This window comes from Oncorhynchus clarkii, chromosome 2 (genome assembly GCF_045791955.1).
Source record: "Oncorhynchus clarkii lewisi isolate Uvic-CL-2024 chromosome 2, UVic_Ocla_1.0, whole genome shotgun sequence".
In the NCBI taxonomy this organism is placed as follows: domain Eukaryota; kingdom Metazoa; phylum Chordata; class Actinopteri; order Salmoniformes; family Salmonidae; genus Oncorhynchus; species Oncorhynchus clarkii.
Window position 1 is genome coordinate 68,928,588 of NC_092148.1, and position 27,767 is coordinate 68,956,354.

The following is a 27,767-nucleotide window of genomic DNA, read 5'->3' on the forward strand; positions in this document are numbered from 1 at the left end:
GCTGTTTAATCAGCTTTGTGATATGCCACATCTGTCCTGTGGATGGTGGAATGCTCACTAACAGGGATGTAAACAAATGTGTTCACAATTTGAGAGAAATTATCTTTTTGTGTGTATGGAACATGTCTGTGAATCTTTTATTTTAGCTCAACGCTTTGCATGTTGAGTTTCGATTTTTGTTCACTGTATATGGAAATGTCTGATCTATCCAAAATTATAATTAACTGATTGCAGCAATACTGCAAAAATGGAGGCAAGTGGGAGAATGTAAGGATCTCGTCTGTCGGCCCTGCATTGAAGACATTGGTTAAAGCAAATTGTGATAAATAAATAAAAGTATACCAGTTTAATTTAAGGAGCAAAAAATTGCACCATACAGGTTGCTGAAGTAGTTGGGAAGAAATGTTCGATGTGCATCAGTTCATAAACTAAGTTTTGCAATTTCAATTTATGCAAAATTCTTGCAACCAATAGAATGTTATGCATATGGGGATACAACCATCCCAGCTCTGCAGATTTTGCTGCGAAGACAGACTAATTAGATCACTTGTTTTGGTACTGCCTATATGTAGCTTGTTTCTGGTCGCAGGTTCAGGAATGGCAAAAAAAACCTGGAGCTAATATATCAAATAGCATTGCCGGGTGACTTAAAGCCATAGTCAATCTATCAATAATAATACTCTTAGTAAAAATGTATTTTTTTTTATTTAGAGTCTGTAGAAACTATGAGAATGGAAAGGTTCAGAACTTTTGTGAAACAGCACCGTTAAAACATACATTGCAATTAGATATCAAAACTGGATGATTTTCAGAGATAGATGGGAAGAGTTGAGGGGAGCTGAAGGATGGGATTTAAAAAGACACTAATAAATAGTGTCTGTGAAACGTGTGTAGAAGCCTAAGTGGTGTTGTCCATTAGTTTACTCCAATTAGGGGAGGGGTGGTAGGGTTTGGGGAAATGATAATAAAGAAAATGTATACTTTAAAAACAATATTTTTCAAATGTTTTGTACACTCAGTTACCCAAATGTAAAACTAGTAACTATTGTTTGACCTACTCCTTACAGATTTTTCAAGCCAATCACAATCGTGCAGTTTGTCAGACAACTCAAAGAGCTTCACATTAAAAATAGAGGAGCATTGCGCTCTGTCAGAGAAATGTCACATATCAACACGGCTGTCTTCTCAGGCTTATCTATCTTATTTTTCTACCAAAAGCTCCAGCCATTTGCCCGGCTGGCCGTTCACATGCCGTCCTTCCTTCATTTTGTCACGTGTTTTAGCAACTTTGTTAGACTTTGGTAGAGTAAGTTAAAATATAATTTTATCCTACATTCGTGAGAGACTAGGGGTGTTTTTAGTTTCCATCTGTGTAATAAATCATGGCCACATTGGGACTAGTTGTCACCAAGCTAAGCGACTGTAGCCACCAAGCTAATGACCAATCATTAGCTTCTCTGCTGTTAGCTGAAGACAGCTCCTCCTTATAGGCTTTGGATCTGACCTGCTTAATTCTCACACACACACACACTCTCTCACACAGCTCAGATAACTGGGGTGGCAGGTAGCCTAGTGGTTAGAGCGTTGGGCCAGTAACCGCAAGGTTGCTAGATCAAATCCCTGAGCTGACAAGAATCTGTCTTTCTGCCCCTGAACAAGGCACTGTTCCTAGGCCGTCATTGTAAATAAGAATTTGTTCTTAACTGACTTGCCTAGTTAAATAAATAATAAATAAAACTGTCTTGGGGTGTTATTATGGGATCAATTATGTGTTATTATGTGTTCCCCCCCCCCCCCCCCCAGTATAAGGGACGGGCTAATCTCCATACCTTTGAGGACTGGTGTGGCAGCTCTACAGCTCAGCTTCGCATGAACCTGCATTATCCTCTTTACCCACACGTGAGTCACACAGTTCCCGAGCCAACATATACACATGACATGTCATAGCTACACCCAGACTACACCCATTCTCTTGCTCTCTCCTCTAGTCCAGAACCACAGTAAAGAAGTTGGCTGTTTCTCCCAGGTGGATGAACTACGGCCTCAGGATTTTTGGCTATCTCCACCCCTATACCGACGGTATTTTTTTAAAATTTTGGCAATCTGTTCCAAAGTTTTCCCAGATATACAGTACCAGTCAAAGGTTTGGACACACCTACTCATTCCAGGGTTTTTCTTTATTTTTACTATTTTCCACGTTGTAGAATATTAATGAATACATCAAAACTATGAAATAACACACATGGAATCATGTAGTAACCAAAAAAGTGTTCTTCAAACAAATTCTTCAATGTGGCTTGATGACAGCTTTGCACACTCTTGGCATTCTCTCATCCAGCTTCATGAGGTAGTCACCTGGAATGCATTTCAATTAACAGGTGTGGGACCTGGAAGGCTGGTGCCAGGAATATAACCTCTCACCCAATGTCAGAAAAACAAAGGAGATGATCGTGGACTTCAGGAAACAGCAGAGGGCCCCCTATCCACATCGACGGGACCGCAGTGGATAAGGTGGAAAGCTTCAAGTTCCTCTGTGTACATATCACTGAAAAGGTCCACCCACACAGACAGTGTGGTGAAGAAGGCGCCTCTTCAACATCAGGAGGCTGATGAAATTTGGCTTGGCACCTAAAACCCTGGTACGGCAACTGCACCGCCCGCAACCACAGGGCTTTCCAGAGGATGGTGCGGTCTGCCCAACATATCACCGGGGACAAACTACCTGCCCTCCAGTCCAGCTACAGCACCCGTTGTCACAGGAAGGCCAAAAAGATAATCAAGGACAACCACCACCCGAGCCATTGCCTGTTCATCTCGCTATCATCGAGAAGGCGAGGTCAGTACAGGTGCATCAAAGCTGGCACCTAGAGATAGAAGCTATTTTTCAAGGCCATCAGACTGTTAAATAGCCATCACTAGCATATTAGATGCTGCTGCCCCATATAAACTCAGCAAAAAAAAGAAATGTCCCTTTTCAGGATCCTGTCTTTCAAAGAAAATTCGTAAAAATCGAAATAACTTCACAGATCTTCATTATAAGGGTTTAAACACTTTCCCATGCTTGGTCAATGAACCATAAACAATTAATGAACATGCACCTGTGGAATGGTCATTAAGACACTAACAGCTTATAGACAATAGGCAATTAAGGTCACAGTTATGAAAACTTAGGACCCTAAGAGGCCTTTCTACTGACTCTGAAAAACACCAAAAGAAAGATACACAGGGTCCCTGCTCATCTGCGTGAACGTGCCTTAGGCATGCTGCAAGGAGGCATGAGGACTGCAGATGTGGCCAGGGCAAAACATTTTGCTGAGGTTACATGGACTTGGAATCCCTGGCTACTTTTCACTGGCTACTTTAATGTTTACATTTTTTGCGTTACTCATCTCATGTGTATTTACTGTTCTATTCTACTGTATCTAAGTGTATGCCGCTCTGACATTGCTCACCCAATATTTATATTCTTAATTCCTTTACTTTAGATGTGTGTATTGTTGTGAAATTGTTAGATATTACTGTTAGACATTACTGCACTGTTAGAGCTAGAAATAGAAGCATTTCACTACGTCCAAAATAACATCTGCTAAACACGTATGTGACAAATAAAATTAGATTTTTGAGCCAATCAGGTGTTTTGTGACAAGGTAGGGGTGGTATACGGAATATAGCCCTATTTGGTGAAAGACCAAGTCCATATTATGGCAAGAACAGCTCAAATAAGCAAAGGGAAACGACAGTCCATCATTGACTGACCTTCATGTCTTAAAGTAATCTGGAAAATTTCAAGAACTTTGAAAGTTTCTTCAAGTGCTGTCACAAAAACCATCAAGCACTACAATGAAACTGGCTTTCATGAAGACCGCCACAGCAAAGGAAGACCCAGAGTTACCTCAGTTGCAGAGGATAAGTTCAGTAGAGTTACCAGCCTCAGAAATTGCAGCCCAAATAAATGATTCACAGAGTTCAAGTAACAGACACATCTCAACATCAATTGTTCAGAGGAGATTGCGTGAATCAGGCTTTCATGGTCGATTTGCTGCAAAAACAACACTACTAAAGGACATCAATAAGAAGAAGAGACTTGCTTGGGCCAAGAAACATGAGCAATGGACATTAGACTGGTGGAAATCTGTCCTTTGGTCTGATGTGTCCACATTTGAGATTTTTGGTTCCAAACGCTGTGTCTTTGTGAGACGCAGAGTAGGTGTACGGATGATCTCCACATGTGTGGTTCCCCCCGTGAAGCATGGAGCAGGAGGTGTGATGATGTGGGGGTGCTTTGCTGATGACACGGTTTGATTTATTTAGAATTCAAGGCACACTTAACCAGCATGGGTTCCTAATGCATTCTGCTGCGATATGCCCATCCCATCTGGTTTGCACTATAATTTGACGATATGCATATGTGGGAACTCCTTCAAGACTGTTGGAAAAGCATTACAGGTGAAACTGGTTGAGAGACGGCCAAGCGTGTGCAAAGCTGTCATCAAGGCAAAGGGTGGCTTCTTTGAAGAATCTCAAATGGAAAATATATTTTGATTTAACACTTTTTTGGTTATTACATGATTCCATATGTGTTATTTCATAGTTTTGATGTCTTCACTATTCTACAAAGTACAACATATTAAAAATAAAGAAAAATCCTTGAATGAGTAGGTGTCAACTTTTAACTGGTACTGTATGTGATCGTATACAAATGTAAGCAACAAATGAATGCTTGTTTTAGTTAAATATTATGTATGTTTGGGCTTCTTGCAGTCAATTCGCAGTCTACCAATGAGTTATTTGTAATTATGTTCCATGACCCTGACCATCCACTCAAGACAAAATTGTCCCAAGGCTGAATGTAGTTGTTGATCTCTGAAGTAAAGCATCTAAGTTGGGTGGATAGTAACACCAAGGCTTTTGACAACTGTGTTTGGTGCAGTACGACAGCCATTCAATTATACGATCAGTTCTGACAACTTTACATGCCACAGGGTGACTGAACCACAGGGGTCCAAACACTGAACCCAGAGGAACACCTAATTCAAAGAATTATCTGACTAGATTTGCCATCTCTGTGTGTCTGTTTGTTCCAGGTGAGTTTGTGTTTGCGGTGAGCTCTGATGATAACTCTGAGTTCTGGCTGAGCCGGGATAACTCTCCACTCAACCTGCAGCTACTGGCCTGGATTGGCAAGGTGGGCTCTGAGAGTGTTTGTCAGTTTGGACCTAAGATGGCTACAGTGACTGTAATGATAGTGTTTATTTGTGGTTCTGGCAGCTCTCTGACTGTGTGTGGTGTTTTGCAGACTGGCATGGAGTGGACTGCTCCTGGTGAGTTTGGGAAGTATGCCAGTCAGACATCCAGACCGGTTTGGTGAGTCAGCTAAACACTGTGTGGGTGTGTATGAGTGAAGGCTATGATTTCCGGAAGTTTGTCGGGAAGCAAAATTGTGTATGAATCTATTTGTTTCAAGTGAATAACTGAAAACATATCCAAACACAGGACTGAGAGTTATTTTTAGCAGAGGTTGTTTTTCTTCTTGTGGTGGCTTGGAGCTATGTTACTGAGCCAGGATGAACACACACACACACATTCAGAAATGTACACAAACACACCTTTTGAGGTGAGTGTGTGTGTGTACAATGATGAATGGTGCAGGGAGACATGGGTTTGATCCTGACAAAAGAAGCTGTCACAACTATCATAATGAAGCATGGACCACAGGCTAGAGAGGGGTAGAGTAGAAAGAGGGAGGGGGAAAGGGGGAGAGAGGTTAAAGGAGGTGATAGAGGGAGGGAGGTTATAGTCAGGTGTTGGCAGGAGAGGGGGAGGTAGTTATGGAAGCGGGAGGAAGAAAGGCATTCACAGTTAAGGGGCATGACATGACAGGCATCTACAACTGCCTATCAGAAACTAGCATACAGTAACTGTTTTGTGTGTTCTGCAGGCTGTCAGTTCAAAGGAGGTACTTCTTTGAGATAGTCCATAAACAGAACGACAGAGGAACAGACCACATAGAGGTGGCGGTGAGTTTCCCCTCTTCTCTACACTTTCGTGTGTGTGTGTGTGTGCGCGCGTCTGGGCAGTAGTATTAAGTGTGTGTGTGTGTGTGTGTATTTGTTTTGACACAGTGGCAGCTGAACCAGGACGGTCTAAGGTTTACAGTCATCAGCTCCAAGTACATATCCCTTTACAGCAGTGAGTAACACACACACGTACACACACACTCTAGCTATTTAATATTACTAACAAATTTTAACTACCTAACTGTTATTTCAGACATGTATTTCAGATGTTTGTGTGTGTGTACAGATGAGTCTGCTCTGAGGATGAGTGACATCACTCATGTACCCCAAACGGCTGCTAGTCACACCCGCTCGCCTAGCAACCAGCCCGACAACCAGCTGAGCAACCAGCCTGCAGCCGACATGCTGAGAGTCGACCCACGCGACACCCTATACCAGAGTAAGACCACACACACACACACACACACACAACACTACAGTCACTAGATTGAACAAATAACTCTGTGTGTGTAGTCCCTGCCTTAGACAGTAGGTTCCTACAAGGCGTGTTACCTGACTGCTCCTATAAACCCAGCTACATCATCAAAGGTTTCCCTCTGCTGCGATACCAAGGCCTGCAATTTGTAAGTACCATAAATATTCCACCTCGAATCCCTATAACTAACAGAAATGAGCGTGTTATTACCATGTTTGTGTGTCTCCAGGTCCACATGTCCTACATCTATCCCAACGACTACACGCGGCTCACACACATGGAGACAGACAACACCTGCTTCTACCACGACAGTCCCCTATACCTGGACAGGTGAGAAGGGGAGGGAGAGAGGCCGGGAGAGGGAAAGGGAGAGTGTTTGTATTTGTTACCTCTCTATCTATGACTCTGGTCTAAGAAGCGGCTTAACCTGTATGAGGTCGTTACCATTACCAAACAGCAGAGGGCAGGGTGCAATCACTGAAGTTATGGATAATGTCGTCGGAGAGAGATGATAACATTCCCTCTTAACCCCTTACCCCGTATCACCACTCTCTAGGTATGGGTTTTCCAGGTACATGAGGCTGGATGAGCCAGAGGGGCAGGAGGGAGAGGGCCGGGCCAGAGGTAGAGGTAGGAGACACACATTTTTCTTTGGTTAAAAAGTACACTGCTCAAAAAAATAAAGGGAACACTTAAACCACACAATGTAACTCCAAGTCAATCACACTTCTGTGAAATCAAACTGTCCACTTAGGAAGCAACACGGATTGGCATTAAATTTCACATGCTGTTGTGCAAATGGAATAGACAACAGGTGGAAATTATAGGCAATTAGCAAGACACCCCCAATAAAGAAGTGGTTCTGCAGGTGTTGACCACAGACCACTTCTCAGTTCCTATGCTTCCTGGCTAATGTTTTGGTCACTTTTGAATGCTGGCGGTGCTTTCACTCTAGTGGTAGCATGAGACGGAGTCTACAACCCACACAAGTGGCTCAGGTAGTGCAGCTCATCCAGGATAACACATCAATGCGAGCTGTGGCAAGAAGGTTTGCTGTGTCTGTCAGCATAGTGTCCAGAGCATGGAGGCGCTACCAGGAGACAGGCCAGTAACTCAGGAGACGTGGAGGAGGCCGTAGGAGGGCAACAACCCAGCAGCAGGACCGCTACCTCCGCCTTTGTGCAAGGAGGGGTAGGAGGAGCACTGCCAGAGCCCTGCAAAATGACCTCCAGCAGGCCACAAATGTGCATGTGTCTGCTCAAACGGTCAGAAACAGACTCCATGAGGGTGGTATGAGGGCCCGACGTCCACAGGTGTGGGTTGTGCTTACAGCCCAACACCGTGCAGGACGTTTGGCATTTGCCAGAAAACACCAAGATTGGAAAATTCGCCACTGGCGCCCTGTGACCTTCAAAGATGAAAGCAGGTTCACACTGAGCACGTGACAGATTCTGGAGACGCTGTGGAGAACGTTCTGCTGCCTGCAACATCCTCCAGCATGACCGGTTTGGCGGTGGGTCAGTCATGGTGTGGGGTGGCATTTCTTTGGGGGGCTGCACAGCCCTCCATGTGCTCGCCAGAGGTAGCCTGACTGCCATTAGGTACCGAGATGAGATCCTCAGACCCCTTGTGAGACCATATTCTGGTGCGGTTGGCCCTGGGTTCCTCCTAATGCAAGACAATGCTAGACCTCATGTGGCTGGAGTGTGTCAGCAGTTCCTGCAAGAGGAAGGCATTGATGCTATGGACTGGCCTGCCCTTTCCCCAGACCTGAATCCAATTGAGCACATCTGGGACATCATGTCTCGCACCACAGACTGTCCAGGAGTTGGCGGATGCTTTAGTCCAGGTCTGGGAGTAGATCCCTCAGGAGACCATCCGCCACCTCATCAGGAGCATGCCCAGGCGTTGTAGGGAGGTCATACAGGCACGTGGAGGCCACACACACTACTGAGCCTCATTTTGACTTGTTTTAAGGACATTACATCAAAGTTGGATCAGCCTGTAGTGTGGTTTTCCACTTTAATTTTGAGTGTGACTCCAAATCCAGAGGTCCATGGGTTGATAAATTTGATTTCCATTGATAATTTTTGTGATTTTGTTGTCAGCACATTCAACCATGTAAAGAAAAACATATTTAATAAGAATATTTCATTCATTCAGATCTAGGATGTGTTATTTTAGTGTTCCCTTTATTTTTTTGAGCAGTGTATATGAACTGTCGCAGGTCGGCCTTGGTTTTATTTTAACACTCTTCTCTGTCTGCGTGTTGTTTGGTAGTTGATGTCATCTTGAGGAGGAGAAAGGCGGTCCCAGAGGAGAGGTTAGATGGCGAGGCTCCTCCAAATGTGGGAGGGGCTAGTAAGAAAGACCCCGCCCCTCCTGACTATGGAGACGACTATGACGATTACACTCAGAGACGACGACGTAAACTCTTCTCCCTGCCACAGGCCAACAGGGCACCTACACACACAAACATGTCTGATACTCTCACGTATAAGAAGAGGAGGAAGAGGAGAGAAACAAATGCAGCAGCTGTAGTAAAGCAACAAGCTGTAGTCCAGACCAGAGCAACAGAACAGGATGGGTTGGGGATCCCCCCTGGTCCTGGGTCACATACATCACTACAGACTACACCAGCAGAACAGCTGAGACTAGCAGAAAGACCAGCAGACAGACCTGCAGAACAGCTCAGACCTGTGAAGTCCAGAGCAGGGGAACAGAAACCAGGAGACAACAAAGATATGGGACCAGTAGCCCGAAAACAAACCAGACAAAGAGAGAGACCAGCCGAACAGAACTCAGCCGGGTTAAAGATTTTACCTGCACCACAAAAACTAGACCAGAACCTGCCAGTAGAGGGAGACGGACCAGAAGTTCAGCTTCCCCAGCTGCAAGGGAGGCACCGGCGTGTTCAACAGCCTGGTCCGAGGGGTTGGGGTAACGCAACACCCAATCCCCTGAAGCACCTCCCACCTCCCACTGTCTCTAATTGGTCCATCAGGGTCGGTCGAGGGCGGAGACTTGTTAACCGTACACTAGAGCTGTGGTCAGCGGTTACCAAACAGTCGACCACACGACTGCCTGAGGTTAAACCACCGCTAATTAAGTCGGACCACAAAGCAACTGTGACTAGGAAGAGAGTCCAGGTCCTAGAGACAGATGTCATCCTCCGAGCACTACCACAGATAAAGTCACGACCGCAACCTGACTATGACCACACACTCCACGGGGATCTGCCCCCTGGTGTGGTCAGAGGGATGGACCGTCTGGTTGAAGGGGTTGACAGAGGGGGAGGTGGTGAGAGAGAGGGGGAGGAGGTGGGTGTGAGTGAGTCTTTATGGGGTCTTGAGGGAGACTCTGAAGAGGTGGAGGGCTTGTCTTATGACTCCACCCCTCGACCAGTGTTTGACCCTGAGGTGAACTGGGCTCAGACATTCCAGGTGACCCCTTTAGACCTCCAAGCGATGCGCTCTGATTGGATAGACCTCCGCTGTAACGTGTCTGGTAACCTGCTGCTCCGTCCTAGAGACGCTCTGCCTGTCGTCAAGGCCTTCATGGACAAACTCAACCACAGACACCATGGGTCAGTGTGTGTGTGTGTGTGTACAGTATATGTGGAAGTGTGAGTGTGTGTTAAACCTGTCCTTCCCTCCCTCCCTAGGCGTTTCAGCCTGCTGCGTGTGCTGAACATTGAGAGGAGAGTGGATGGAGCCCAGGGCAGCAGGTACTTCCTGGAGCTGGAGCTGAGGGATGTGAATGGCCAACACCTTCGCCTGTCACACTACATCTATACTCTGATTCGCCACAGACTATCTCGCCCCCGGGGACTCCCGCCGCTTCGCCCTGCCCCTGAGATGTTGCTTTGCAACCCTGTTGGTTTTCACTGGAACCCTACTGCTACTGTCCACTTCATCGTACCAGGTACGCACAAACACACACCCTATTGCTACTGTCCACTTCATCGTACCAGGTACGCACAAACACACACCCTACTGCTACTGTCCACTTCATCGTACCAGGTACGCACAAACACACACCCTACTGCTACTGTCCACTTCATCGTACCAGGTACGCACAAACACACACTCTACTGCTACTCTCCTGCTGTTGTAGGGCGATATATTGCTTTATTCTTGTGGGTGTCTATCTGTGTGTGTCAGTTAAGAACCAGGCCCGCTGGGTGCAGCAGCTGATAGTTGACATGGAGGGTCTGTACCAGACCACTGGAGACCCCAACTTCAACCTCATCATCACCGACTACAACAGCACTGACATGGACATAGAGGCAGCACTAAAGGCATCCACCCTGCACAGGTACGCAGTGTCTGGCATTTCATTGAGCAATAAATTATAAAAATGGTATGTAAACCATTTTCAATCATCTGAAAGCCTCCCGTAGACTACTTGTGCACATTCCTCCACTCTAAAATAATTCCAGCATTAATGTTGAGGTGTTGTCCACTGCTGTCTCGGTCTTGGACATTCATCTATGCCTTGATCAAATTTCTCATTTTTCTCGTCACAGATATGAAACCACACTGCATTTTGGAGCATATACCACCGATTTTCTAGTCCATTTGCTAATTTTTGGCTGAGATGCGGCAATAATATATGATGGTGTAAAATCCTACCGCGTTGGCATCGTTGCTTAAATGATTGTGATAAGCGAATGATTGAACCGTGCGGCTTACTTTCACCCCTGATAACTTGCCTCTGTGTACCAGGTACCAATACTTGAAGCTGAGTGGGAACTTTGAGCGTTCCGCTGGTCTACAGGCCGGCATCGACCTCATCACTGTGAGTGAGACATGATCAGTGACATCATCACTGTGACAGACAGTGGGTGTGTCCTGTTTTGTGTTCCATACATCAACTGAGTTTCATGAAATGGGCATAAATATTCTCTTTTCCTCCCCAGAATGAGCACAGTATAGTGTTTCTGTGTGACCTCCACATCCACTTCCCCCCCTCCATCATCGACTCAGTCAGGAAACACTGTGTGGAGGGACACATGGCCTTCGCTCCTATCGTCATGAGACTGGACTGTGGGGCTACGCCCAGGGAGCCCAGAGGTACACACACACATGCACGTGCACACACACACACACACACACACACACACACGTCTCACACGTCTCTCTGTGTGTGTTCCAGGTTACTGGGAGGTGAATGGGTTTGGTCTGCTGGGGATCTATAAGTCTGACTTGGATGCTGCAGGAGGCATGAACACACATGACTTCACTGACCGCTGGGGAGGAGAGGACTGGGAGCTGCTGGACAGGTGTGTGTTTGTCTGTCTATGGTTGTTTGGTGCATGTTTGTGTGTGTTCTGTTGCTCATGCCTGCTCTGTCAATCTCATCATTAATAGGAATTATGTTGCTCTCCCCTGCTCTGTGTCAGGATTCTGCAGTCGGGTCTGGAGGTGGAGCGTATCTACATGAGGAACTTCCTACATCACTACCACTCTAAACGTGGCATGTGGAACAGACGCACCCAACGCAGCGGCACGTAACCCACAACAACACAGCCAAAACGTTCAGCGATGCAGCCGTACCCACGACGACTCATCCGTGGGTGCAAGGAAACTGCCACACTTAACGTCCCCATTCCTCGTATCAGCCATTTACAGCTGTCGATCGGTTAACGAGAGGGCAGGACAGAGGGGATTCCTGACACCTTTGGGTGATATCCCTGTCACTCAAAAGGTTTGAGGGTGTGGTGATGATGGAACACAACATAGTACTGATTGTCCTGGAAAAAGACACTACTGAAAACTAGAGCAGAGGTACTCAAATCTGAACATGTAGGTCCGCAGTACTGCTGGTTGACCAGAGAGTCACTCGCCTAGTGTCCCAGGTCTGAATCACAGGTTGATGTTTATTGTCATAATTCTTGCCCTGGAGGCAGAACTGAGCTGTTTCTGCAAGATGGGCCAGCTGCCAAGTCAAAATTGTTTGGGTTAGCAGTGTGGTTGTGGTTGCAAAACAGATTTTATGACCACTGCTAAGCTGTTCCAGGGAAAGACTAATGACAGTCAATAACAACCTGCGTCCGAATCAGTCCCCAGTCCCGAATCAGACCTCAACAACTGGAATTGAGAAAAGGTGGACAAAACACTACTGGGTAATCTATTTAAACATGATACTACTGGTTTACTCTATTTAAACATGATACTACTGGTTTACTCTATTTTAACAACACACTGCTGAGGATCCTGTTCTAAGGAGATACTGTTGTAGTAAAAATGTAAACCTTTTCCACACAGTGTGGATATTTTCCTTTGGCTAGACAAAGACAGATGTCTTTGGTAGCGTGAAGAGACTAATAAGAAAACTGGGAGCAGTGATGACCTGCTCTGGTCACTGGTACTGATGAACTAGTCTGGACAATCCTGGGCTGCCGAACCAAAGACAGAGACGATACACACCTACACACACACAATTTTAAACGTCATGGATCATACAGCATTTGTATGTACTCAGGGTCCAGCTTATTTATTGACAATGACAAAATGCAACAATGTTACTGTATCACTGTGATTTGTATTTTTTTTGGTTTAAAACATTGTTTTATTCGTATAATTAATTAAGACGTGAAAAGGGGGATCACTTCTGATTCAGGCAAGTTTACTGTACTGGATGGGGATATTTCCTTTAATATGCGATGTGCATTATGAAGCCTTCTGTATTCATAAGTGCCTGCTCCATAGCTCTGGTACTGTAGAGCTCTACTACATATTACTGACTCTTGGATGTCACATTGTGCCTATTGCATGTATCCTTTGGGAGCGCTGTCTATGTCATTTTCTATGGATTATACTTAAGAGGATCCCGCACCAAACCCCTTGTGCAAGTTAACAATTTTTTAAATGTTACTCCGTGCCTTCTCTACAGCTCCGGCAAAGCTGGGGGTTCAGTTGACACAAAACTAGAAAACTTTTGAAATGGGGAAATACTACCTGAACTTGTCAGTTAAAACCCCCATGTAGTCTTTTACATTAGATTTATAAATCATCACTGTATGTCTAATAAATCACTGTTTATTTCATGAAAATAACTCCAAATATATTTTTATAATTTATTTCCATGAGCCTCCTTTTGCCATTGAAATGCTTTGTCTCATCATTTGGACGTGTTGATACAAATGTTAATATATTTACATACACAGTCCTAATTTCCCGAATTGGATCGTCTAAACTCTAGTCGAGCGCCTACTCCACTTACCCCTTCAAAGTAGGAGGATGCATATGCAAATTATCTATGGCTGGTCATTGGTCAGAATAATCAGATTGATGTCATGATCTGGGCCAAAAAAAACACCCACCTGAACAGGCTTGAAATTCCAGGCTTTTTTTTTCAAACAGCTCTTACACAAAAAGGGCGTTATCAAAATGTTCACAATTTCAGTGTTATTTCGACCGCCGTGTGAAAATAAAAAAACAAAAACTGGAAATCCTGTTTTTGACGGCACTGCCGCTTTAAAAATGCTACATTTTGTGTTCCATTTCACAGTGTGATTGGGAGTGTCACAATACCTTGTCTATGTATCTGACCTTTTTGTTACTGAAGTCAGACTCATGGCAGCTGTTTCTACCTTCTGTCTCGTGTCTACACTCCCTTTCTGTTTTGCTGTACATTCCAGTCTTGGGAGCTCTAACGGTCTGCCATGCTGTAAAAACGATTTATTCTCAAACAAAAGAGTAGAGACTCAGGAAAATGAGCATCATACATTTGTAACAATAATTAAGATATTACTTAAAATATTATAAAAAATTAAACAAAAATTACAAAATTACAAAAATAAACGCAATTAATTAAAAATGAAAACCTGAAATGTCTTGAATCAATAGGTATTCAACTCTCTTTGTTATGGCAAGCCTAAATAAGTTCAGGAGTAAAAATTCACATGGTAAGTCGCATGGACTCACACTATGTGCAATAATAGTTTTCGATATTTTTTTTTTTATGACTACCTCATTCGTTCAGTATGTTAAAGCAGCACAAGTAGCACAGAGTCTCCTCATGAGACCCATGAGGTGGCGCACAAATTGGCCCATCGTCTGGGTTAGGGGAGGGTTTGGCCGGCCGGGATGTCCTTGTCCCATCGTGCTTTATCGACTCCAGGTGTACGGTGTTTCCTCCGACACATTGGTGTGGCTTCTGGGTTAAGCGGGCATTGTGTCAAGAAGCAGTGTGGCTTGGCGGGGCCGTATGTCGGTGGACGCACGGCTCTCGACCGTCGCCTCTCCTGAGCCCGTACGGAAGTTGCAGCGATGGGGCAAGACTAACTACCAATTGGATACCACAAATTTGGGGAGAAAAAGGGCTAAAAATCAGTCTGAATCAGTACCAGAACCACGCAGGGCCCCTAAACAGGGGACTTTACATCAGAGCTTTTAACCTGTCCAAATGGTGACTGCATCTAGGGTATTGCACAAGGTTAAATTGAGTTCCTCAGTTAGGTGGTTAACTGATTTTTGTACTCTGATGTCCTTGGGCAGGCGGAGGGAGACTGGAAGGGCATCTAGGAATCTTTGGGTTGTCCGAGAATTTATAGCCTGACTTTTTATGATCCTTGGTTGGGGTCTGAGCAGATTATTTGCATATGTGTTTTTTCATAGTTTTGATGTCTTCACTATTCGTTATTCTACAAAGTAAAATGAGCAGGTGTGTCCATGTTTTTTACTTGTACTGCATATTAATAGAAGTCTGGTAAAGCTGAGGATCTCCGGAACTGCAATGAACTTCATGCTCTGTGGTCTGATTTCAGGCCTGCCAAACCTGCAGGTGTTGGACCTCTCTAACCAGGTCCTACAGACTGCAGGGTTTTGGCATTTTGAGTGTGAACACAACCCTATATTCCCAGGGCTCAAAGAACTCATCCTGAGAAAAAACAGGTTTACGAAACTCCATGCTATCGCCAACCACACCCATCAGATTAAGTGTCTTGAGTTACTGGACTTGAGCCCCAACAGAATTGAGTTAAAGGAGAATCCTTCTTGGCCCTCTCATCTCAAACACCTGTCTTTGAGTGGAAACCATTTAGGTAAAGAAGTCTTAACTTATCACAGACAGGGATAGTCTCATTCACAATGTATTTCTGCTTCTGACGAACCTGAGCGGTCTCTCTCTTAGTTCAAACAAATTCACGAGACAGCCTCAACCTTTATTTACCATCCTTGGAAGAGCTACACCTGGACCACAGCAACATCAACTCCTTCCACCAAGAGTAATTACTAGGACCCTTTAACCTGCGACTGTGAGTTGTACTGGTTTATGACCAGTTTTGACAAAACGTCAGCTGCTGTTTTTCATCTGCCAAGCCATCTACTTTAGTTTTAGCAATAAATAGAGTTTACAGTTTGTGATCCTAATTTTTTTATCCAACGTGATGTTATATTACGTTTCTTTGAAGTTTGGTGGCACAAAATTGCAAAAAAACTATTCTGAGTGAGCAAGTATTTTTTTTTCTGTACATATACAGACATCGAACGAGTGAGCCAACACACACACACACACACACCTGTGTTCCACCTCTGGTGGCCTCTGTTTTTGCATGCCTGAGGTGTTTCTGATTCTCAACCTTCGCCTGTCATTCCGAGGTCATTTAGTGATGTTATACTGAGGTCGCCTGTGATGTGTCTGAGGCGTTTGTCAGAGTGGAATGAATTCTTGGAACAGAGGCTAAGTATATCCTGGGTCAGAGGTTAACACTGTGCCTCTGCCTTTACACTGTCAGGATGTCTGAAGACAAGGTCATCCCATTCCACACACAATGATACATGCTGTCAGCTGCCTGCATGGTGGTATGCAGAGTACATTCATCACTGTCTAATTTATATTGAAATTGTCAATTCATAAAATAGAAAATGAAGCATCTAATTGTTTTGTTGACTCATGAGACGCCACAGGTGTAACCGTGTAATTCTACTATGTTCAGTATACAGTATACTATAATAGTGGTGCTACAGCATGTTGTGCAACTGGTTGTCAAACATTCATACATACAACCTTCGGTTTTTGAATTACAGTGATTTTTAATATGTTTTTGTGGTTATGTCATTTCCTTTGGCTATGTTACTACAGACAAGTAAGTATGTGTAGGCTAAGTCAACACAATTACTATTTACAAGTTTCTGACTTTTTACAAAGAACATTGGGCAGTTTTGTATATTCACATTCCTTAAACTTAACTTGATTTTTTTTTAAAGATACTACTTGAGAGAACATTGGTTAGACTAAATACAGTAGTGATTTGATAGGCACTTTTGTAGCTACGCTATAACCTGCAGCAGGCAACATGAGCTCTACAGCAGTAATACCTTTGACACAGAGACTCAGAAGTGTGAAGTGTGGTGTCTTAAAGCCCTGGTTTAGGACCTGAGTTGTGCACCTTTAGTTCAGTCATGGACACAGGTTTTCCCAGTCCCTCTCACTATCTCCACTCTCTCTCTTCTCTTTCCAACATTTTTTTTTTACCCCTCAGTGTCATGGAAGTCTGTGTCCCCACCCCCATGTGGTGAGGAACCACCTTATTGGCCCCCGCCAGCATCAAACATCTTCTTCCTGCCCTCCATGCCAGACATGGCCTCCACGTTCTTCCTCCAGTCTCCCACTTCCAGGTTGCCCTCCTGCCGGGGGCAAACAAGACCACATCAGACCAGAAATAACCGCATCAAACCAGTCCTAGCTGGCCCGAATCAATTCATCAGGCTTATTGTTAGATCCCGGTTTTGCTGTCTGTATTCTGTCTGTCGTTTCATGTTTGCTCACCTTCTCCTGTTTGATGTCCTCTTTCTTAACAGACTTGAGGTTGGATCGGAGGTCCATATGTTCTTTGTGTTTGGTGCCCAGCAGTGCTCTCATCATCTCTTCTGCTGATACTCTGACCTTCCTCAGAGCTGGCTTCTTAAACTTACCCCCCATGTCCATCACCTTCAGCTTCAACTCGTGGATCTGCAGTGGGGGGAGGGATCAGATGACTGCTATTTGTTGTACATGGTCCCTGACATTAAACTAATAAAATGATGATCAATTAGATGATGGATGATTTGATGTTTGTTTAAATAAGTGTGAAAGTGTGTAGTACTGTAGGTGGTTACGTGGTTTCATACATCTTTGCCGTTCTTGTAGACTTTGGCCTCACAGTCATAGCGCTCCTCATCCACTTGGTCAATCCTGGTATGGAGCTGCTTACACAGTTTCTACAACACATACACACAGTTACATTTAGCCCTTATTTTGTACTTTTATTTTATTTTGTACTTTTACCCTTTTTTCTCCCCAATTTCATGATATCCAATTGGTAGGTACAGTCTTGTCCCATCGCTGCAACTCCACTACGGACTCGGGAGACGCGCATGTCAAGAGCCATGCGACCTCTGATAAACGACCCTGCCAAGCCGCACTGCTTCTTGACACACTGCTCGCTTAACCCGGAAGCCAGCCGCACCAGCTGGCGACCAAAGTCAGCTTGCAGGCATCCGGCCCGCCACAAAGAGTTGCTAGAGTGTGATGGGACAAGAATGTCCCGTCCGGCCAAACCCTCCCCTAACCAGTACGACACTGAGACGATTGTACGCCACCTCATGGGTCTCCAAGTCACGGCCGGCTATGACACAGCCTAGGATCAAACCCGGGTCTGTAGTGACGCCTTAAGCACTGCGATGCAGCGCCTTAGTCCGCTGCGCCACTCGGGAGGTAGCCCTTATTTCTAATGGTAAAGTACCTCTGTAGTTCTTCATGCTCCTCCCAGATTTGCTGTAGTGTCTGTCACTCACCTGCAGCTCCTCCAAGGACAGGCCAGACACCTGCAGGGGCGGGAGCTGCTCCCCCAGGTAGCGAACCTTCTCCTCCTCTCTGGCTTGTTTCTCTGCCTCCAGCTCCTCTAATGCACGTGACAATAGGAGGATCTGGTGGGGGTAGACGAACGGAGGTTGGAGAGGTAGTGTGTGTGTCTTACTCTATCAGCTGTTTTGGGCAGCTTGACGGTGTGGAGGAGATGGTGCTTTTGTGTGTTTGCGTCCATGCTTGTTACCTTCAGTGACACCTTGCGGGAGGATGAGATCTTGGACTTGGGCTGAAAATAAAACCAATAAATTATATTTAAATAAGTGTTTAATAATTGAGGGTGTGACATTCTGTTCCAAGGTCCTAGATTTGGGCCACATCTGTGTAAAGCCAGTGTGGAAGTTTGCTTGTTTCAAAACAGTTGGAATATGTGGTATTGCTCCTTAAATAGATCTGCCTTTTTGGTTCCAGGTATAACTTTTTTTGGTTCAAGATAGAACTCTTTTGGGTTCCATGTAGAACCCTTCTACATGGAACCCAAAGGGGTTCTACCTGGAACCAAAAGGGGTTCTCCTATAGGGAAAGCCAAAGAACCCTTTCTGGTTCGAAATACCACCTTTTTTCCCTAAGACTGTAATACTGTATATACAACCCTAACCCACATAACTCTACCCCACAAATCCCTACCCCAATAATCCCTACCCCACACAGACTTACCCCACACGGGCCTACCTCACAAGTCCCTACCCCATGCATTTTTACCCCACACAGCCCTACCCCACACAACCCTACCCGACACATTCCTACAGTCCTACCCAGTGCTCGAGGTGGACTGAAATAGGTGCCAGTATTCATTTTGGGTGCCGGTACTCTTTATATTTAGGTTCCGGTACGCATTATATTTGAGCGCAATGGCCCTACCCCACACATTCCTACAGCCATACCCCACACAGGTCTATCCCAGAGCCATAAACATAGAGAGATTGGGGATGTCGGTTTCAACCAAAAAGCACATGAAGACACATTTACACAGCATTACATAATTCAGCAGCAGCCATTTAGCTTCTTCCTGGGCAATAGTGGCCTAGCAGTTCACATATTATTTTATTAAGTTAACTACACAAAGCTAGCTAACTGAACTGCAAAAATTATAATGCAAATACTTGTTAAGACTGGATTAATATAATGTTCAGAGGCAGCAACATGGCATCCAGCTCTAAAATTAGCCAAAGTCTCTCTGACTGGCGTACCCCACTCAGTCCTACCCACACCTGTCATACCTTTCCCTGAAAATAAAACAAGAGAGGTAAAACAAGAGAGGAGCATTAACATTGATATTGATAACACCTGTAGATGTGTTGGGAGCGCTTTGTGTGTTGTGTTGGTAGCAGAGTTCCAGACACATTTCCATTGTAACAGATGGACAATTATTACATTAGACCTACCTTGGTGTGTTCGACCTTTGGAGCCATTGGCATGGGGGCATTCTGAGGACACACACACAGTCAGTACACATATCAAAACATTTCATTTTGATTTACTTCAAAAGAGTTCAAAGAAAAACTTACATCACTGCAATGGCCATTTAGAGTTTAAGGAGGGAGAGAGAGAAAGCCAGACAGACAGACAGACATATGAATGCATGGACTTCACTCACTTCTGAACAAAGCATTAATTTCAATATGACAAATTAGCTATTTAGGATAAATAAACACTGCCTATGTAACAACATTCTAAAAAGTAGTACTTACTCATCAGCCATTGTTGAACCTTTGAGAGAGAGCAGTCTGTTTTGTATCAGAGACGTAGAGTCAGAGAGACATCCCTGAAAAACTACAGTTGAGGCATAAACCCCTCATGGCATGAGTATGATAAATTAACATTAACTAGCTACCATTCAGTGCAATACATTACCAAATCAATAATAAGACAGTTTGATAATAATCACTAAATCCTCTACTGATGTTCCCTTACCTGATTTGCACTGTTAGGTGCTCTCTTTGTTGAAAGCTTTTGGACTGAAGGCTTTTGTGCAAGCATGTAGGCATCGGCTGGTATATATAGTACACACACACCAGACAATGGTATTGGCTGCCTGTGTGAAGCATGCCATCCCTCCTGTGACCCGGTGACACTGCTGTAAATCAATCAGTCCATCATGCAGGATCAACTGGAAATCTCGGACTGTTAACTCATGTTACAGATTCCCACAGCCTGACAAGATTATAACCCAAACAGCACACAAGACACAGCTCTATCACTGTATTCAGTTAAGTTACTGTAATGATCTGGTGTGATCGAGCTGTGCTGTTTGAGTGAGTGTATGTGTTTGAGAGAGAGGTACACTCTTTAAAAATTAAAAATAAAGGTTCCAAAGGGTTTTTTTGCCTAGGAGAACCCTTTTTTGGTTCTACATAGAACCCTCTGTGGAAAGGGTCCTACATTTTTATTTATTTAACTAGGCAAGTCAGTTTAGAACAAATTCCTATTTACAATGATGGCCTACCAGGGAACAGTGGGTTAACTGTCTTGTTCAGGGGGAGAATGACAGATGTGTACCTTGTCAGCCAGGGGATTTGATCCAGCAACCTTTCGGTTACTGGCCCAACACTCTAACCACTACATGGAACTCAAAAGGGTTCTTCAAAGGGTTATCCTATGAGGACAGCTGAAGAACATTTAGAGGTTCCAGACAGCACCTTTTATTTGTGAATATAGGGAGAATTTCAATTGCATACTCCTCGCGTCCTCTCTCTTCTCTACTCGCCTCCATCTCAAAACCCATTGGATGAGAAAGCCAGAGGTCCCTTCCCTCTAACTTTCTCCTCCAATGGGTTTTGAGAAGGAGGCGAGGAGAGGGGACGCAAGGAGAGTGCAATTGAGATTCTCCCAAAGTCTACTGTTAGAGCCTGGGGTATGTTATGTTAAGTCAACAGCAGATGTTCCACTGTGTTCTATTTATTCAGTAACCTTTCTGCTGCTATCTCTGTCCTCAACACAATGCTGCGGCCCGTTCCTCCATCTGTCTCCCACCCAGCCGCTGCCTCACCATAGATCATTCACAGGTGACAGACTCACCACAGCCCTGTGCTATACCCAGCCTCAGTGTTCTCATAACCCTGTACACTAACCTAACCCAGCCTTCTCTCATAGCACTGTATCCCAGCCCAAACTAACCCAGTTACACCCCAGCCCCAACTCCCAAGCTCCAGCCCCCTCCTCAGCCCCAGTCTAGCCCTGCCCAATCTCCAGTGCTTAGACTAACAGCTTGTCTTGCATGTGTCTGTGCTCAGAAATCGTAATTAATGACTACTCTGACACCACCATAATGTGGCCAACCCATTGATTTATGCTTTTTATGGCATCCACAGTGTTTACTGTTTAGAGTCACAAATAAAGGCGTTCTCCACGAAGGGCATGCAATGGCAGTTGGGTCTGCAACAGGAGGGCCAGTTGAAGCAGAGGGGTGTTAACCCCTACACCATTCGGCAGTACCACTCATTCCTGACTAGCCAGACTCAGCAGGTTAGCGTTAATGCAACCCTCTCTGAGTCTAGAGACATTAGCACAGGGTTGTGTGAGGTCGCCCATCTTATTCACACTGTACACAAATGAATGAACCAGCAGTCATCCTGATAATTACATTGTATAGTTTTCAGATGATACCACCATTCTTGGTCTATTGTATTAAGAGGCTGATACTACTGTGTACAGGTCAGAGATTCAAAGGTTTGTCAAGTGGTGTGATGAGCACAATTTCATCCTTCATGTAAAGAAAACAAAAGAGATGGTGTTTGACCCCATATCTGTCGGTGACCACACACCCCTGTGGTTGTCAACAATGCTAACATAGCATAGGTTAGTTCATACAAGTACCTAGGTGTACATATGGACAATGTGCTTAGCTAGAAGGTCCAAGTAGAGAGTGTCGGAGTCCAACAAAGCCTCTTTCCTACATAGTCTCAGATTTTTGGAGTTGACCAGAAAATAATGTTCCTTTTCTATCATGCGGTTATAGAGAATATCCTTAGATATGGGATCACAGTTTATTTTGGCAATTTATCAGTACAACTGAAACCTCAAATTGCATGCCTGACACAAACTGCCATGAAGGTCATGGTTGTGAAGCAACAGCCATCCCTGCCGACAATTTTTTGAAAAGACCATTACCAGACAAGCGCAGAAAATGATTTGTACTTCATTCCATGAATAAGCGCCTCCCCTCAGGCAGACACTATAGGCTCCCTACATGTAAGCTTCATTCCTATGTCTATTAAATACCTAAACAACAAGATGTAAAGCTGAGCTGTGTTAATACGCCATCACCCTCAGCTGGGTGGGGAGAACTCCGATGCCTCCGGTTTTCAGGGGCAGTGGTAAGAGTGCCTGTGATGCAAGGGAAATGTGCAATATGTATTATGTGACTATGAGATGTGTATGACAGGGGTAATGTGCAATGTACAGTGGGGCAAAAAAGTATTTAGTCAGCCACCAATTGTGCAAGTTCTCCCACTTAAAAAGATGAGAGAGGCCTGTAATTGTCATCATAGGTACACTTCAACTATGACAGACAAAATGAACAAAAAAATTTCCAGAAAATCACACTGTAGGATTTTTAATGAATTTATTTGCAAATTATGGTGGAAAATAAGTATTTGGTCACCTACAAACAAGCAAGATTTCTGGCTCTCACAGACCTGTAACTTCTTCTTTAAGAGGCTCCTCTGTCCTCCACTCGTTACCTGTATTAATGACACCTGTTTGAACTTGTTATCAGTATAAAAGACACCTGTCCACAACCTCAAACAGTCACACTCCAAACTCCACTATGGCCAGGACCAAAGAGCTGTCAAAGGACACCAGAAACAAAATTGTAGACTTGCACCAGGCTGGGAAGACTGAATCTGCAATAGGTAAGCAGCTTGGTTTGAAGAAATCAACTGTGGGAGCAATTATTAGGAAATGGAAGACATACAAGACCACTGATAATCTCCCTCGATCTGGGGCTCCACGCAAGATCTCACCCCGTGGGGTCAAAATTATCACAAGAACGGTGATCAAAAATCCCAGAACCACACGGGGGGACCTAGTGAATGACCTGCAGAGAGCTGGGACCAAAGCAACAAAGCCTACCATCAGTAACACACTATGCCGCCAGGGACTCAAATCCTGCAGTGCCAGACGTGTCCCCCTGCTTAAGCCAGTACATGTCCAGGCCTGTCTGAAGTTTGCTAGAGAGCATTTGGATGATCCAGAAGAAGATTGGGAGAATGTCAGATGAAACCAAAATATAACTTTTTGGTAAAAACTCAACTCGTCGTGTTTGGAGGACAAAGAATGCTGAGTTGCATCCAAAGAACACCATACCTACTGTGAAGCATGGGGGTGGAAACATCATGCTTTGGGGCTGTTTTTCTGCAAAGGGACCAGGACGACTGATCCGTGTAAAGGAAAGAATGAATGGGGCCATGTATCGTGAGATTTTGAGTGAAAACCTCCATCCATCCGCAAGGGCATTGAAGATGAAACGTGGCTGGGTCTTTCAGCATGACAATGATCCCAAACACACCGCCCGGGCAACGAAGGAGTGGCTTCGTAAGAAGCATTTCAAGGTCCTGGAGTGGCCTAGCCAGTCTCCAGATCTAAACCCCATAGAAAATCTTTGGAGGGAGTTGAAAGTCTGTGTTGCCCAGCAACAGCCCCAAAACATCACTGCTCTAGAGGAGATCTGCATGGAGGAATGGGCCAAAATACCAGCAACAGTGTGTGAAAACCTTGTGAAGAGTTACAGAAAACATTTGATCTCTGTCATTGCCAACAAAGGGTATATAACAAAGTATTTAGATTAACTATTGTTATTGACCAAATACTTATTTTCCACCATAATTTGCAAATGAATTAATAAAAAATCCTACAATGTGATTTTCTGGATTTTTTTTTCTCATTTTTTCTGTGTACCTATGATGAAAATTACAGGCCTCTCATCTTTTTAAGTGGGAGAACTTGCACAATTGGTGGCTGACTAAATACTTTTTTGCCCCACTGTATATATTATGTTAAGTGTGTAATGACCAGGGTCTATTTTTGTATACAGCAGTCTATTCTCTGTATCCTAACTGCTATCCATTCCTAGGAGTGGGGGTTAGGAGAGGAAGGAGAGATTGAAATGGAAATGAGCTTGGCCACTCAGCCTGCCATGTAACCTTGATAGCGGCCATTGGGTCTTTGGCAGAGAGGAGAAAAAAGGTTCCAAGGATGCTATGGATATCTGTGTGCCCGGAGATTAAAATATCAGCCTATCCCCTCACACACCCCCGGGGACAAACTAACCAGGTGTCAAGAAGAAGGCTTTATCATTTAATTTAGACAAATCTACCTAGCAAACAGCACGGACACACACACAGTCTTGTATAACTTGGGACACACAATTCAGTCCGATTCAAAATCCTATTTTCCCTACCCACTAACCCTTAACCTAACACTAACCCTTACCCTAAACCTAACCTTAACCCAAACCATAAAACCAAAGCTTAACCTAACCCTAGTTCTTAACTCTAATTCTAACTAATCCGTAAACCCCTTAGAAATAGTATTTGACCTCCCCAGTTGGTTAAATTGCTATTTGTTTACTATTCTTGTGGGGACTTAAGGTCCGGCGGGGTAGCCTAGTGGTTAGAGCGTTGGCTTAGTAACCGAAAGGTTGCAAGTTCACATCCTCGAGCTGACTGACATGGTACAAATCTGTCGTTCTGCCCCCGAACAAGGCAGTTCCGCCGTCATTGAAAATAAGAATTTGTTTTTAACTGACTTGCCTAGTTAAATAGTAAAGCGTAAAGTAAGATTACAAACGACGTAAATGGAATAATAGCGACATCATGCGGTCAGTTGGGCTAAGTATGAGAAAGCCTAACGTGAAGATGAAGCCCGTGTTACAGTTTTACATCTCGTGAACAAGATTTAGTCACCACCTTTCCACCAGAAGAGAAGACAGCGCTGGCTAGCATTTTTCATTCGTTGAGCTGGCCGGGGATGCTAACCGCAATGTGTGTACAGTGAATTTGAATTAGCTTTTTTTTAAAGCAGTCAATGGCCATAAAGCGTAGTTATAGTAAATATTAGCCACATTTACCGGGCTTTTGAGAGAAGATCTCGTCATGTTTGGTAGAGATGCGGAGGTCTGGCGCGCGGGCTGCCAACAAAGTCCGTCTGAAAAAACGCTGCTGTTTCCCCAGCTCTCTCGTTTGACATAGTCCGGGTAAGGACACTCAATGACGTCTAATAACAGCCAGTTTGTTATACTGTTTGTAACAGATTTCATTATGTTGTGTGGCGACCTGGTCGCACAGAAATACAGGGGGTAACGTTATGCATGCATGTCAGTCAACTGCTATGCAGTAACGTCAAGCTAAGCTAACTGTGTGGCTGTTGCAATAAGCTCTCAATTAGTTAACTGGCTGATTAACAGAATCAGTCGTTGGCTAACTAAGTCTGTCATCCAAGTAACCTAGTTCTATAAACCAGTTAGCTAACTTATCTTACATATTACAGTAACGTCAGTGAAACAAGTAATACGGTAGAACGACCACTGTATTAGCTATAGCTACATGGCCAGAATATGTTGCTTTGCTGGTACATGTCAATCTCTGTATGTCAACTGTCACCAACATATGTCGCCTGACCATGTCAGGACCAAGCAGGACTCGCATAAGCCTTCTACTTACTACTCAGTAGCCACAACTGCAGTGAGACCTTAGATCTGGTAGCACATGAATCAATTCATCTTTATTTAACCAGGTAAGTTGACTGAGAACATATTCTCATTTACAGCAACGACCTGGGGAATAGTTACAGGGGAGATGAATGAGACAATTGTAAACTGGGGATTAGGTAACCGTATGAGTGCCAGATTGGGAATTTAGCCAGGACACCAGGGTTAACACCCCTACTCTTACAATAAGTGCCATGGGATCTTTAGTGACCACAGAGAGTCAGGACACCCGTTTGAAGTCCCTTCCGAAAGATGGCACCTAACACAGGGCAATGGCCCAATCACTGCCCTAGGGATATTTTTTTAGACCAGAGGAAAGGGTGCTTCCTACTGGCCCTCCAAACACCACTTCCAGCAGCATCTGGTCTCCCATCCAGGGACCGACCAGGACCAACCCTGCTTAGCTTCAAAACAAAGCCAGCAGTGGGATGCAGGGTGGTATGCTGCTGGCCAGGTTTTATCATGATCTGGTGAATACAGGTAAAATACACAATATTGCTATTGTAGTAATGCAATTATTTACCTGTAAGTCTTTGATCCGAAGGTGATGACAAAGCTGAATCATGCCGGGTAAATTGAAAGCTAAGATTGTGGCGGGGCGTCACTTACCAGTCATGGACAGAGCCAGCGACCTCACTGATGCCTTTGTAGAGGTGAGCATGGTCCATTCTAAGTTTACCCTGAAAAAAACATCAGGTCAACGTAATCTTACAACCCCTTCAACACATATACTTCGTTACAGTGATGCAGTACTAGTCTTGTGGTGTTCTTCATTGATGTTGTTTCTTACAGGTCAAGTTTGGCAACACAACTTTCAAAACGGATGTCTACCCCAAGTCCCTTAACCCACAGTGGAACTCAGAGTGGTTCAAATTTGAGGTAAAATGTGTGAATATGACTTCTTGACTTATTTCTCTGTGAAGGAAGGTGTTTGTGAATGGCATAGGATTACAGGGTGAAGAAGCTGCAGCAGGGTGTAGCAAAGAATGTAAGAGGGGCACTTCGCCACTTTGTGGACTGGCTGCGCCACAATGTAAAAAAAACAACTATATTTGCCATTTTTGCTCTAGATTGCACGAAATGTCAGTTACATGTGTTAAAACATGCTAAAATCTTTGCGCCCCTCCGGGCATCCCCCGGCCATCCCCCGGCCATACTCAGCAGCACCACCTTGTTAAAAAATCCTGGGGCGAACCCAGTAGAGTCAACATGATTGTCCTGTATTATTGTTTCCCCAACTTTGTCCCCCCTCCTCTAGGTGGATGATGAGGATTTGCAGGATGAGCCGTTACAGATCACAGTGTTGGACCATGACACTTACAGTGCCAACGACGCAATAGGGAAGGTCTACATTGACATCGACCCTCTGCTGTCCAGCGAGGCTGCTACCGTCATCTCTGGATGGTTCCCCATCTACGACACTATACACGGTGCGTTTCTAATAGATACTAAACAAAAATATCAACGCAACATGCAATAATTTCAAAGATTTTACTGAGTTAAACATCCTTTAAGGAAATCAGTCAATTTAAATGAATTAATTAGGCTCTAATCTATGGATTTCACATGACTGGGAATACAGATATACATTTGTTGGTCGCAGATACCTTAAAGAAAATGGGCCTCGCAATGGGCCTCAGGATCTCATCATGGTATCTCTGTATTCAAATAGCCATTGATAAAATGCACTTGTGTTCACTGTCCGTAGCTTATG

At 44.4% G+C, this 27,767-nt stretch overlaps 3 protein-coding genes across 6 annotated transcripts in view; 2 read left to right on the top strand and 1 right to left on the bottom strand.

The window, feature by feature from the left end:
- LOC139372788 (beta-1,4-N-acetylgalactosaminyltransferase 3-like) overlaps window positions 1-13,552 on the top strand; it is a 43,929-nt gene extending 30,377 nt beyond the window's left edge. Inside the window, exons 4-20 of the mRNA XM_071112595.1 lie at window positions 1,804-1,899; window positions 1,989-2,079; window positions 5,085-5,185; window positions 5,297-5,364; window positions 5,939-6,017; window positions 6,123-6,189; window positions 6,304-6,456; window positions 6,531-6,640; window positions 6,722-6,822; window positions 7,049-7,122; window positions 8,773-10,078; window positions 10,157-10,416; window positions 10,656-10,809; window positions 11,220-11,292; window positions 11,414-11,567; window positions 11,650-11,776; window positions 11,897-13,552. Of these exons, the coding sequence (XP_070968696.1) occupies window positions 1,804-1,899; window positions 1,989-2,079; window positions 5,085-5,185; window positions 5,297-5,364; window positions 5,939-6,017; window positions 6,123-6,189; window positions 6,304-6,456; window positions 6,531-6,640; window positions 6,722-6,822; window positions 7,049-7,122; window positions 8,773-10,078; window positions 10,157-10,416; window positions 10,656-10,809; window positions 11,220-11,292; window positions 11,414-11,567; window positions 11,650-11,776; window positions 11,897-12,008 (3,126 nt within the window). The 3' untranslated portion in view covers window positions 12,009-13,552. The remainder of the gene's footprint in view (window positions 1-1,803; window positions 1,900-1,988; window positions 2,080-5,084; window positions 5,186-5,296; window positions 5,365-5,938; window positions 6,018-6,122; window positions 6,190-6,303; window positions 6,457-6,530; window positions 6,641-6,721; window positions 6,823-7,048; window positions 7,123-8,772; window positions 10,079-10,156; window positions 10,417-10,655; window positions 10,810-11,219; window positions 11,293-11,413; window positions 11,568-11,649; window positions 11,777-11,896) is intronic.
- A 2,956-nt stretch (window positions 13,553-16,508) lies between these two features.
- LOC139372799 (troponin I, skeletal, slow c) lies at window positions 16,509-20,317 on the bottom strand. Of its 2 annotated transcripts, XM_071112613.1 has the most exons (8): window positions 20,260-20,317; window positions 20,033-20,118; window positions 19,731-19,772; window positions 18,533-18,574; window positions 18,276-18,407; window positions 17,610-17,699; window positions 17,269-17,451; window positions 16,510-17,126 (listed from the first exon to the last, which is right to left on the bottom strand). In XM_071112613.1, exons 3-8 carry the CDS (start codon window positions 19,761-19,763, stop codon window positions 17,028-17,030), a joined length of 579 nt encoding a protein of 192 aa, XP_070968714.1. In that variant the 5' UTR covers window positions 19,764-19,772; window positions 20,033-20,118; window positions 20,260-20,317; the 3' UTR covers window positions 16,510-17,027. The 2 variants fall into 2 exon arrangements, with proteins under 2 accessions (XP_070968707.1, XP_070968714.1); XM_071112606.1 differs by lacking the exons at window positions 19,731-19,772; window positions 20,033-20,118; window positions 20,260-20,317 and having other exon boundaries at window positions 16,509-17,126; window positions 18,533-18,914.
- Window positions 20,318-25,244: 4,927 nt separating this feature from the next.
- The window catches only part of LOC139372815 (C2 calcium dependent domain containing 5), a 64,218-nt gene continuing 61,695 nt past the window's right edge, over window positions 25,245-27,767 (top strand). The window contains exons 1-4 of one of the 3 annotated variants that reach the window (XM_071112624.1): window positions 25,259-25,540; window positions 26,598-26,706; window positions 26,846-26,932; window positions 27,312-27,483. In XM_071112624.1, coding sequence (XP_070968725.1) covers window positions 26,617-26,706; window positions 26,846-26,932; window positions 27,312-27,483 — 349 coding nt within the window. In that variant the 5' untranslated portion in view covers window positions 25,259-25,540; window positions 26,598-26,616. Of the gene's footprint in view, window positions 26,707-26,845; window positions 26,933-27,311; window positions 27,484-27,767 lie in introns of all 3 variants that reach the window. The other 2 variants (XM_071112633.1, XM_071112642.1) reach the window with 2 other exon arrangements.

Excerpts from the sequence above, each read along its gene's own strand:
- LOC139372799 (XM_071112606.1), bottom strand. The coding sequence starts at position 18,634 with ATGTCACACCCTCAATTATTAAACACTTATTTAAATATAATTTATTGG. Across the intron at positions 17,700-18,275 it reads TGTCCTTGGAGGAGCTGCAG|AAACTGTGTAAGCAGCTCCA; the intron begins GTGAGTGACAGA and ends TATGTGTTGTAG. Across the intron at positions 17,452-17,609 it reads TCTACAAGAACGGCAAAGAT|ATCCACGAGTTGAAGCTGAA; the intron begins GTATGAAACCAC and ends CCCCCACTGCAG.